Here is a 12,744-nt window from a genome sequence, read left to right on the forward strand (position 1 = left end):
CTCCCCTTTTCTTACTTATCTTGGCTCTCTTCCCGTACCTTCCTCCCCCCCTCTCTCTTATTCTCTAGTTCTTTCGTCTATCTCACTCCCATTTTTTCCCTTTTAATGGGCTGCTTTATTTTTCTCCTCTCATTCACTCACTCGTTTTGTGAATGGACTGCAGTGTTTGGGGGCGGGGCAGACTCACCGAAGGGCACGATGATTGGGCAGGTGATGCTGTACGTCATGACGACGGTGAAGACGCACATCATCCAGGCATAGGCTGCACCGAACTGAAACTCATAGGCCTGGTGCTGCAAGGTCGTTAACACACACACACACACACACACACACACACACACACACACACACACACACACACACACACACACATTTTATAATCTTTTGGACCCTCTCTCAGTCTCTCCAGCCTCTCAAAATTATATTGCTTCATTCTTTGTGTTTGGACGTATTTAAAATGTGTTTAAATGGTTGTGTGCAAAAGTTTGTAACCCCATAGCTACTGAATTGAAATGTACCTTACACACACACACACACACACACCAGTGTACACATAACGACAAACACACAATCAAATCTTGAACTTGAGATAGAGAGGGAGGGAGATAGAGAGATGAATAGAGAAAGAGAAAGACACAAGAGAGAGAAACACACAGACACACAGAGATGGACAGAGAGAGAAAGAAATAGAGTGAGAGACAGACAGACAAGATAGACAGAGAGAAAGAGATAGAGAGAGAGAGAGAGACACAGAGAGAGAAAGAGACTGACACAGAGACACACACAGAAAGAGAGAGAGAGGTCATGACAGAGACAGACACAGACAAAAGATGTAGTTAGTCACTCTGCAAAAATGTTTTAATGGGTTGTGTGTGTGTGTGTGTGTGTGTGTGTGTGTGTGTGTGTGTGTGTGTGTGTGTGTGTGTGTCTCCGTATGTTATACCCGTTTGACATTGCGTCTCTCAGCAGCAGATCGAGCCAGGCACAGACGGATCATGTACATAAGAAGACCCGGAATGCGAAGAAGATCCATTGCGTTCCCGATGAATGCAGACGCTATCACGTAGTTCACAAAAAACGCTCCGTTATCAGGGAGGAAGACGCACCTGCGATGCAAGGCAGGGAAATTTTAATGTTTTAATGCACGCCTGAACAGAAAGTTTTTTTAGTTATTTAATTTTAATCTTTTATTATCCTGAATGCCTAAAGAATGAATACAAGAAGGTATATACAGTGTAGTGCAAATTTGCATACCCTTAGAACAAAAAGCATAAGGATAACACCTGGGGGTGCGCTGGTACAGGAAAATAATCAACAATAGGGTGATGTGATGAAGCAGAGTCACTGTTTCCACTTACTGTGTTTTTTTTTTTCCTTTTTACCACAGCAGTTGGCCAATGATTTCACTTTTTAAAGGTTTATTAAAGAATGAATAAACAAATCATACTTTATCCATTTATGGTTACATTTAACGTTGTGGAACGCCCATGAAACTAGTTAGTTCCTGTTATCACTTATATTATAGCAGCTATACAGTAAATAGTCTTTTTTTGCCCCCAACAGCCTCTGTTTTTTTCTCTCTTGGAAGTTAATTAGACAAAAAAAAAAAAAAAAAAAAAAAAAAAAAAAAAAAAAGAAAGAAAGTGCAGACTGTCACTGAGAAACTCCTCTGCCTGTTACAAACCACTAACACTGGAGACTCCTTCCATAAATGTTAAATAAACATCTCCTGACAGAAAAACTCACCATATCAATGTTCGTGAATGATTTGGTTCTATAGAAATGAAAGTCTATCAGATAAAGTGCATTAATATAAACCTGTGATCTGCACTATTGTCAGAGCTGCTGTTATAGAAAATTAATCAACACCTTCCAGCCAATCAGGATCACTTTTACATCTTGTAATTGAATAGAAATTGTATAGAGTATGGAATTTCCCTTAGTCTATTAAGTGTTTATCTAAAAGTATCTTAAAGATTTAAACCAAGTCGACTCGAACAAACAGAAAAACTGACATTCAAATGAGCTTTTTGTGTATACAAAAGTTCTATAAATCCTTTTACTTACTCAAATCGGACAGCGGCAACAGCTAGGAACTGTGTGTCGAACAGCCAGCGGAAAAACACATCCAGACTGTGGATAGCAAAGCCAAAATTAATTTTCTGGACTTTTCCGCATTGATGGAAAGCAAATGATACTCTGAAAAACTTCCAGAATAATGTAACGGCTGTATTACATTACCATAACTGCCTGCTAAATCAATGTAAAATCAAATCAAAGTGAAAATCATAAACTGAAAGCAGCAGAAGTTAAGACTTGATTTAGTGTCTTCATCACGCAGAGATTCAGAAGTCATAAGAAGTCATTCGGTGAACTCGGTAGTACAGATGGCCGAGGTCTTTAAGAAGCCTTATGCTCACTAATTTTAGCTTGGGCTGATTACTGAAGCAGCTAGAAAGCAAGGAAATAATTCTATCATTGATAGGGTGGGATTCAATTAATGACTACATTACGGAAACTGTATCTGATTACTATTCAAATGCATTACTCACTTTAATAAATCTGTCTATTTAGTTATAAACCACACCACTAAAGCATAAATGTGATTTCCATAATCAGTTGATTTACTCGAGCAGTACAACCTTACTGTTTGCATATACAAGTGGATTCGAAGATCCCAGTGATTAGCTTTTAATCATCAATGTCTGCTTTCTGAGGAAGAGAGAAAGACAGGAAACCAGCTTTACCTGCTGAGGCCCAGAGATGGCAGCAAAAGGACCATGAAGATGAGAAAAGTGTAGCATTTGTGCATGGTGGTCCGGTTTTCTCCCGACCTAAAACACACAAGCATACAAAGAAGCAATTTTTTTTTTTATTAACTTCTGCGCTAAATTCCTCACTTAATCCCTGTTCAAGTGTGCTGAAATGTTTACTCAAATAAAAGAACATTTAAATATAAAATCAATTTAAAGTTGAAGTACAGCTTCAAAACTTTCACTCAAGTTAAAGTAGAAAAATATAAACTCCTAAACTTAGTTTCTGTATGAAAGTAATATAATTGTGACTTTATCATTACAAAGTAATTGCACTTTGTTAATTCAAAGTAAATGTACTAGTTTGTTACTTCAAAGTAATGACACTTTATTACTTCAGAGTATTTCGTTTTAGAAAAATGACTTTTAAAAAGTAATTGTGCTTATTTCAAAGTAATTGTCCTTGTTACTTCAAATTAATTGTTCTTTGTTTCTTGGAAGTAATCATACTTTATCTCAAATCAATTTTATTTTGTTCAAAAGTAGTATTTTTTTTTTTTTATTGAAAGAAGTTCCATGTTTTTCCTACACAGTCAATGTACTTTCATACTTCAAAATTAACTGTAATTTGTTACTTCAAAGTAAATGTACATTGTTATTTCAAGTACTTGTACTAGTTTTTTTTTTTTTTTACTTCAAATTAATGGCACTTAATTTCAAAGTAACTGTACTTTACATAAAAATTACTCTTATTTTAAAGTAACTGTCCTTTGTTATATAAATAAAGTACTTTTTTATATAACAAAGTAATTGCGCTTCGTTACCTCAAGGTACTTGTATTCGATTGCTTCAAATTAATTGTTCGTTGTTACTTCAAAGTAATTATACTTTGAAGTAAAAAAAAAAAAAAACAGTTGCTTTGAAGTAGCAAAATAAAATTGATTTGAGATAAAGTAGTTTTATGTTTTTACTACACAGAAGATACACTTTCTTTCTTCAAAATTAATTTTGCTTTGTTACTTCAAAGTAATTGTAGTTTGTTACTTGAAAGTAATGGCACATTCATATATAACAAAGTACAATTACTTTGACATAATAAAGTACTTCTTATATAACAAAATAACTGTGCTTCGTTATCTCAAAGTCATTTTACTTTGTTATCAAAGTAATTGTACTTCATTACTTCAAAGTTATTGTATTTTTTTTACTTGAAGTTCCATGTTTTTCCTACACAGTCAATGTACTTTCATACTTCAAAATTAACTGTAATTTGTTACTTCAAAGTAAATTGTTAATTCAAGTACTAGTACTAGTTTTTTTTTTTCTTCAAATTAATGGCACTTAAAGTTACTTCAAAGTAACTGTACTTTACATAAAAATGACTTATTTTAAAGTAACTGTCCTTTGTTATATAAATAAAGTACTTTTTTATATAACAAAGTAATTGTGCTTCATTACCTCAAGGTACTTGTATTTGATTGCTTCAAATTAATTGTATGTTGTTACTTCAAATTAATTGTTCTTTGTTACTTCAAAGTAATTGTACCTCGGAGTAAATAAATAAATAAATAAATAAATAACTGCTTTGAAGTAGCAAAATAAAGCTACTTTATCTCAAATCAATTTTATGTTTTTACTACACAGTCAGTACACTTTTACTTCAAAATTAATTTTACATTGTTATCTCAAAGTATTTGTACTTCATTACTTCAGAGTAATTGTACAGTCAATTTTACAGTCAACTTTGTTACTTCAAAATACCTATACATTGCTACTGCTTTCCTCTTTTCCCACATCTCCTGCATGCATTCTCTCAGGTTTAATCAGCAGTGTTGTGTCTCCAATGTGACATGTTTTACCTGCAACTCTCTCCACTACATGAACTCTGTACATTATTCCTACGCATTGATTCCTGTGTGCTGTACATTCTGCACGTAAGTCAATACAGTTTTTCATTAGAGTGTAAAAACCTATGCTGAAATCTGAATGTGTAGCTCGGGAGTCTTGTGCAATCTTGTGACATTTCTGTAGGACATGCTGAACTTATGCAATGTTGTCTTGAATGTTGTCACTGTGTGAATATATAGAGTCAGAATGCAACTGTACTTCAGCACACTGCAAAAATGTACATCTTCACTAGTAAAACTATCATAAATATAGGTGATTTTTTCTAATAGTTCTTGTTACATGGTTAGAATAAAATAAATATTAGAATATTAAATACATTTCTAGACATTTTACTACTTTCAAGCTTGAAATAAGCTTATTCTATTGGCAAATAATTATTGCTTGTTTTTACTGTTTGAAATAAGGGAAATTCTCACCATAGAACAAGATAATTTAAAGCATAAAATTAGTAAACTAGAAATAGTTTTAATATTATATTTTAGTGTAAAAAAACATCTTAAATCTGGGTGAATTGCATTACACTGCAAATAATGCTGGTATTGCGAGTGAAAAAAAATGTTTATATATAGGTGAATTTAACTAATAGTTCTCATTATAAGATTACAATATAACAAATATAACAAATATAATAATATTAAGCCTATTTGTAGACATTTTCAATTTTAAATCAAGGAATTTTATTGTTCTATTAGGAGAAAAATTTGCTTATTTCAAGCACTTACTAAATTTCTAGAAAAAAGAAGCGAGATTCTCTCTTAAAATTAGTCTATAAAGGTATATGACCATAGATAGGCTTAATATCCTAATAAATGTTTTATAACGAGATAAAACAATGAGTAGTATAAGATAAGTTTATCTCATACTTTAGATTCAAGATATTTTTGCATATTTGTGAATGCAATCTTGAAGTTTGCCCTAAAAACACAAACTTAACTAATTAAAATAATTGGCTGTTTCCTCAATAAAGTAAAACCTCCAGAGCAAACCTATCTGAAAGAGACGTTCATTTGATTTTTACACACTGAGATACCCATAATTTGATGGCCAATATTGTGTTATTAATTATCAAACAATATATTGTGCAGCTGTAAACTACAATAACCAAGAATACTTCAAGCCATCATCTAATTAAAATTTCACTTTTAATGACAAATAATATCGATTATTTCGAGGGCAGACCCCAGTAACAGCAGTCACTGCTATAACAAAACCAAGATGCACTGCTTTGGTTTACAGTTGTATTTTGTAGTTACTGCAAGTTTTGTGTCAAATTTTCTTCAAAACAGAGCAACCTAAAACAGGTGTCTAGTTTTCTTTCATAAACCCAAACTCTACAGTTTTCACGTTATACAATATTGCCTACTGTACAAGGGCAAACTGTAAACAAATCTTCATCAAATCTGATTCTGAGTATAGCCCACTGGCCTCTAAACTCTATCCTCCATCCTCTGTGGCATGACTCCAACTAAAAACCTACACACAGCCTCTCTACGCCAGAGCTTTTTACAATAGTGATGATCTGCGAAAACTGTGACATGCATATTTAATACCATGACAACAGGCTTAGTGTGCATGGTGACTAGCATATCAGAATTAATATCATATTACAGATATCTAATTAACACCTCTCCTTCCATCACTAGCCAAAAGGAGGAGTGTGGAAGTCTGCATACCGGGTCCAGTGGGCCTCGAAAAAAGCCGAGTAGTAGACGATGGTGGGCAGGAGCGCAGAGAAAGCCCACAGCAGGAGAGTGGGGAAAAACTGGGTGATGATAGGATTCTGGGGGGGAAAAAAAAAGACACAAGAGTGGTGGTTAATAGATAAACTCTTGCTCAAGATGAATCACTGTTTTAATTCCGAGGCATCCGCCTCCACCTCCACCTCTCCCGTCCCACTGATTTCCTGCCAACCGCTGTCTTATGTAAGGCGAGCTACAAATACAACAAATATATATATAGAAAACTATATTTAGCAAGCTTACCCCCACTCCTGTCATCATTTCAGCCTCAGCTCTTGTATACTGCCTACACTCGCTGTACAGGAAGGCTGAACAATGCAGAGTCATGCTTTTAAGCAATTACCATTCAGTTTCATCAAAGCACAAAATAATAATAATTTGGACTCCTTGCCGGGCATCCACTAAAGTTTCTTTCAAATCTAACGAACTTCTAATGAGAAGATCGCAGTTAAGAACAGTTCAGACATTTATGACAAGTTGATGAGTGCACAATTTACATCCCAGCTGGTGGTCGGCCAAACTTGAGCATGTTAAGTACTTTCTAACTATTCAGAAGTAGGACCACGTGTTGAGCGCAATGTCTCCAGTCACTAAAACCCAAGTGACAGAAGTCACACAATTGCAAAAAAAGATTTCTTAGCAAGAGGATATTATATCTTGAATATGGTTTGTTTGTTTTATTTGACAAAATTTAAAACATAATACAAAAAAGTCCAAAAAAGACTAATTCATACTCATTTCAAAACCGTCGAGGATAAAATACACAAAAAAAGCCATCGGCTTATTTCCATTGTGGTCCTCGATATTTTAAAAATGGACGAACAAATCATAAATGGAGTGCAATCAATCTCAAGTTCAGAAACTCACCACACAAACTTCAAAACATCAATGATAAAACAACCATTTTTTCACTTCCCTTCTAAAAATACTATCAACTTGTATCTCTTGAATACACCCAGGTAATTTATTCCAAGCAACAGAGCTAGTTTATAAAAAAGAATTTTTTCCCATTTCACTCTTAAATCTACAAGGATATATCATTACTACTCGCCCTTGTAGAATGACCGTGAACCTCTCTTACAAATACATAATATTCTAACAGATACTTTGGAACCATTTTCTTTAATATCTTAAACACCATCACCAGTTTTAGAAAAATTACCCTTTTTTCAACTTTTAGAAAACTAATTTTCCTATAATGTTCATCTCGCAAATGCATCAGTGGATTTACTTTCAAAATAACCCTACACAGCTTATTTTGAGCAGTCTGGAATTTATTTTTTAGTTTCTTTGAAATACCACTATACCAAAAAGCTGCAGCGTAATCAAAGTGTGACTGCACTAATGCACCAGCCAACATTTTTAAAGTTTGAGTATCTAAGAAAGCCGCCTGTCTTGCTTAAGATTTTATTCGATTACAAATCTTTGAATGAGCTAAAGCAGCCATCTTTTCTCCTGTCAAATTACTGTCTAAACCACAACCCAAATATTTTACTTCTCGTTTAGGTGTAATAATTTGATCTTCAACCTTTACCTCTAATCTAAAACATTTTTTCAATTTAGCAGCCGAGCCAAATAATATAACTTCAGTTTTCCCCAAATGGAAAGACAGTTTATTATGGCAAAACCATTTGGAGACCCCTTCAATCTCTCTACTTAATTCATTTTCAATATTTTCCTTCTTCTCATGAGACACAATTATTGCTGCATCATCTGCATATAATGGTCAGATTTAACTACTATTTTCTTTTATAAGACTACAAAACAAGTATATGATTATTAAGCCTATTTATAGACATTTATACTAATTTCTAATTTTAAGCATTTATTTTCAGAAAAAAGAAGAATTATCCGCCAATGGAATAAAAAAATTTAAAGCGTGAAATGTGCAAAAGCATTGAAAAACAGGCTGACTAACCTTATATTCGATTTAAAATAACCTCATAGTAAGAAATGCGATATAAATTTGCCCATATTCAAGACACTTTCACTTGCTAAGATATTAGTTTTTTGCAATGAAGACAAAAATTGTTGTTGGGAGGTAAGTGACGTGATCTCAAACTTAAAATAGCAACATTAGTATACAAACTGCAATTTAGATACTGAGCAACTGATGACACAGTTATATGCAAGAACTTGTGACAGGTCTATTCTTCTGTGGTTTTAGATCAATTTAAATATAAATAAAAATTAAGGTTAGGTAGAGGCTTACATTGAGATACTCCACTGGCTTGGTAACGTTAAACTTGTCCATGGTGGAAATGATGATGGCCGGGGTTGTGAGGAAGAAGAGCAGTAGGAAGAGGATGCAGTTAATGATTAAGCAACGGATCCACCACGAAACGCCTCCCAGAGACAAATGCTCCCTGCAGAAACCGAGAGAATGCTCAGAAAACATCACAAAACACAGCAGGTTCCAGTCACGACGTAATGCTGCGATGCTAAAAACCTACCCATATGCACAAACTCAAACGCACAAATACGCAAGTAAAAAAAAAAAAAAAAAAAACTGGTGAGTGATTAAAAGTAAATATCATTCCACAAGAAAATATTTTTTCATTAACCATCCTGTATGACGATAACATCAGTCTTAGTGGTCCTCGCACTACCTGATGGACCGCCTCTGAAACACACACTTACGATACACTGATGTGAATCTAAAATGTGTGTAGTGGTTACAGGGCTCACCAGCGCACATTCTGGGGGTCAGGAGCGTAGGTCACACTCCAGTTATAGATGTGAAGACTCTCGCTGAACTGAGAGGAACGCGGCTCCTGATGACACATACAGCCCTGACACTGACACGCATTAAAGTCTTTCAGGATTCTAGAGAGACACAGAGAGAAATTTCACAGTGGTGATCCACATTTCTATCTTGGACGTTAATAAAATATTGGACAAAAAATAAATACAATCAGAATCAACCCCTGGGCGTCTGAAGGACGGTGGAAAAACACCACTGACGCACGCTACAGTCACTCACATTGCAGTCATGGCCTCATTTTGGAAGGTGACGAAAGCCATGCCCAGAGGTTTGGTGTTGACCTTCTCCTTCTCCTTCCTGTATTCCTCCTTAAGTTTCGCTTCCAGCTTCGTGTAGTAGCTCACTGCTTCCTCCTGTAAGGGACGTATAAAGACGTGTCAGGATGGCCTTTACAATACTGCACAGCACACTATACTCTGTTACTATGTTATTCGTGTGTATGTTATGTGTCTGTTACAGGGCTATTAGTGTATCTGGTGTGTTATAAAGCTGTTAGTGTATAGGTGTTGTGTTGTGCTCCAATGATATCGGTGTGGATGTAGTCTGTTACAAGGCTATTAGTGCGAACACTCCTGGGGGGGGGGGGGGGGGCGGGGGGAGGGGAGCCAAGTATTAAGGTTTTAATGATCTTAACAACAAATTATTGGTCAGGAAATTAGTAAGAATTAAACAAATAAATAAAGCAATTTAGCATGGGCTAGCTTTTCCTTTTGATTTCTTTGAATGTTTAAGCCTTGTGGTAAACTTGCAGACAGCTTTTTAAAGAAAGAAGGGTCAGGGATTTTCCATTCAATGTTGATGGCTTCAAACAGTTGAGGAGTATTTGAAAATGTTTCCCAGTTAGTTTGTGTTTAATGCAAGACCAAATATTCTCTACAGGGTTTAAATCTGGACTCTGACCAGGCAAAAACATGATCCTGATGGACTGGATCTCAAACCACTTTTTGGTGGTCTTTGCAGTGAGGGCAGGAGCATTGTCTTGCTGAAAAAGAACATCTGATCGTTCCTCTTTAGAAAACAGCTTTTCAGTTGTGGGAAGCAAACCTTTCTGCAATATTCTCCTGTATTCCAAAGCATTAGCTGACTTTTCACAGTGAAGCAGCTCACCAGTACCAGCAGCTGAAAAAGCTCCCCACACCATAACACCTCTTCCTCCATGCTTAACTGGGGCAGACATGCTTTCACTATTGTAGTTCTCACCAGAGCTTCGAAGACACCTCTTCAGAACATCAGCATGCAACTCGAATCGTGACTCTTCACTCCACACAACTCTCCTGAACAACTCGGAACCAAACTTTCCATATTCTGCCAAAAACTTCATTCTGTCCTTGATGTTTTTCTGAGACAGCAATGGCTTTTTAAAATATCTTCTAGACACAAAACCTGCATTACAGGATCATTAGGTAGCCATTTTGGGCTTGGCCAAAGGAGTGTATATGTCTCAAGTGTGCATGTTATGTGTCTGTTACAAGGCTATTAGGGCATGCTGTGTGTTATAATGCTGTTAGTGTTTATGCATACTCCTACTATGATATCGGTGTGGATGTAGTCTGTTACACACTTCAAACATGTACACACTAATAGCCTTGTATGTTATGTGTCTATTACAGGGCTGTTAGTGTATCTGATGTGTTACAATGCTGTTAATGTATATGCTGTGTGTCAATGTTATTAGTGTGTATGTAGTCTGCAACTGTATGTATGCAGTGTGTTATAATGCTATTAGTGTCTATGCAGTGTGTCAGAATATTATTAGTGTGTATGCAGTATAATGTTATTTGTGTGTATGCAGTGCATTACAATGCAAAAAGTATATATGTAGAGTGTAACAATACATTACAACGTTATCAGTGTGAATGCAGTGTGTTACAGTGCTATTAGTGTTTATGTAGTGTGCATATGCAGTGTGTTAGTCTTATCAGTGTGTATCCAGCATGTTACAGTGCTATTAGTGTTTATGTAGTGTGCATATGCAGTGTGTTAGTCTTATCAGTGTGTATCCAGCATGTTACATTGCCATTAGTGTTTATGTAGTGTGCATATGCAGTGTGTTAGTGTTATTAGTGTGTATCCAGCATGTTACATTGCCATTAGTGTTTATGTAGTGTGCATATGCAGTGTGTTAGTCTTATCAGTGTGTATCCAGCATGTTACAGTGCTATTAGTGTTTATGTAGTATGTTAGTGTTATTAGTGTGTCTCCTGTGTGTTACAATGCTATTAGTGTTTATGTAGTGTGTAAGAATATTAGTATGTAGGCAATGTGTTACATTAAACCAATATTTTTTTCTTCTTTGACTTTGAATCTTTTTTTTCAGTGAACATGTCATGACGTAAAGGTGTGTGTGTGTGTGTGTGTGTGTGTGTGTGTGAGCACAGTCCTCACCTCTTCACAACCTTTAATGGCACAACAGCACAAGTGGCCACAGGGTTTGGGGTTGATCATGGTGGGCATGTGTTCCTTCGCCTGCAGATCTGTGAAGAACTTCTTACTACGCTCAGCCTTCTTCCTATACACACATGCACATGCACACACACACACACACACACACACGGGTTACATAAAGGCTGCCGCACTGCTGTTCTCATGGATCAGTCAGTCAGTCAGTCAGAATTAGAGCATCAGCAGGCCCAGCTCATTTAGATCACCCATCCATGTGCGCACACACACACACACACACACACACACACACACACACACACACACACACACACACACTTTCCTCCTGACACACTACAAATCAATAAGCCCTTGGCAAGCGATCGCTTCTCCAGGCTTTGCACTTGGCCTGAGTGTTCATCAGTGCCTTCTGTCTCGTAAACCAGATAAATATAAGACACTCCTGTTTTTTTTCTTTATATTTCCAATATTATAATCCAAGAGCAAGTCATGGAAGACAAAAAAAAAAAAAAAGCATTAAAACTAATCCTAGCAAAAGAAAGTTTTTTTTTCTTCCTGCAATCAGAGTCATTCCCAGGTTTATTTCTATTTATATCTTTCTATATCTGCTTTGCAATAGACTTAATATTATAATTAACTTATTTTTACTCTCTAGCTTTGTTGAAAAAAAAAAATAGAATTGGAAATAGAATATATATAGAATAAATAACAGATACTTAATCCAAATAATCATTTTAACTGAGTTCATCAACTATGGATTTAATTTTGTGTCAAAAGAATAAAAATCCACAAAGAAAATATTAATAATCAAAATGCAATTCTTTTGTTGCAAACACAAGTAATGAAAAGCAAATCAAAATTAATTTTCAAAAAGATTACTTCTGATTTACTCTCATTTTGCTTTCATTTTTTTCTACTTGTGGATTTTTCTGATGCTTTTTTTTTTTTTTTACTTCTGGAATCTTTCTTTCGCTTCTGACTTTTGGTACAATTTATTTTATTTTTTTGAAATGTTGGGTGGGTCTTAGAAGAAGGCATTCACCTTTAATCTCTATTGGTCAGCTGATTTTGGAGTGGGAGGTACTCTGCAATTTAGCCACACCCACCCCATTAACAGTGGAGAGGCTTCTGACATGGTGGAACGAACAGAGCCGAGTGATCAGCAGCAGGGAAGCCGTAT

The 12,744-nt window shown here is 35.6% G+C and overlaps 1 protein-coding gene across 3 annotated transcripts in view; it reads right to left on the reverse strand.

The window, feature by feature from the left end:
• LOC113536569 (CSC1-like protein 2) overlaps window positions 1-12,744 on the reverse strand; it is a 69,559-nt gene that overhangs the window by 8,667 nt on the left and 48,148 nt on the right. For all 3 annotated transcript variants that reach the window (XM_053237973.1, XM_053237974.1, XM_026930590.3), the window contains 9 exons: window positions 11,550-11,673; window positions 9,384-9,517; window positions 9,089-9,226; window positions 8,613-8,766; window positions 6,335-6,441; window positions 2,748-2,834; window positions 2,068-2,133; window positions 944-1,106; window positions 188-293 (listed from right to left, as the gene is read on the reverse strand). In XM_053237973.1, the coding sequence (XP_053093948.1) occupies window positions 188-293; window positions 944-1,106; window positions 2,068-2,133; window positions 2,748-2,834; window positions 6,335-6,441; window positions 8,613-8,766; window positions 9,089-9,226; window positions 9,384-9,517; window positions 11,550-11,673 (1,079 nt within the window). The remainder of the gene's footprint in view (window positions 1-187; window positions 294-943; window positions 1,107-2,067; window positions 2,134-2,747; window positions 2,835-6,334; window positions 6,442-8,612; window positions 8,767-9,088; window positions 9,227-9,383; window positions 9,518-11,549; window positions 11,674-12,744) is intronic.

The sequence above is a fragment of the Pangasianodon hypophthalmus genome, chromosome 11, assembly GCF_027358585.1.
Source record: "Pangasianodon hypophthalmus isolate fPanHyp1 chromosome 11, fPanHyp1.pri, whole genome shotgun sequence".
Lineage (NCBI taxonomy): Eukaryota > Metazoa > Chordata > Actinopteri > Siluriformes > Pangasiidae > Pangasianodon > Pangasianodon hypophthalmus.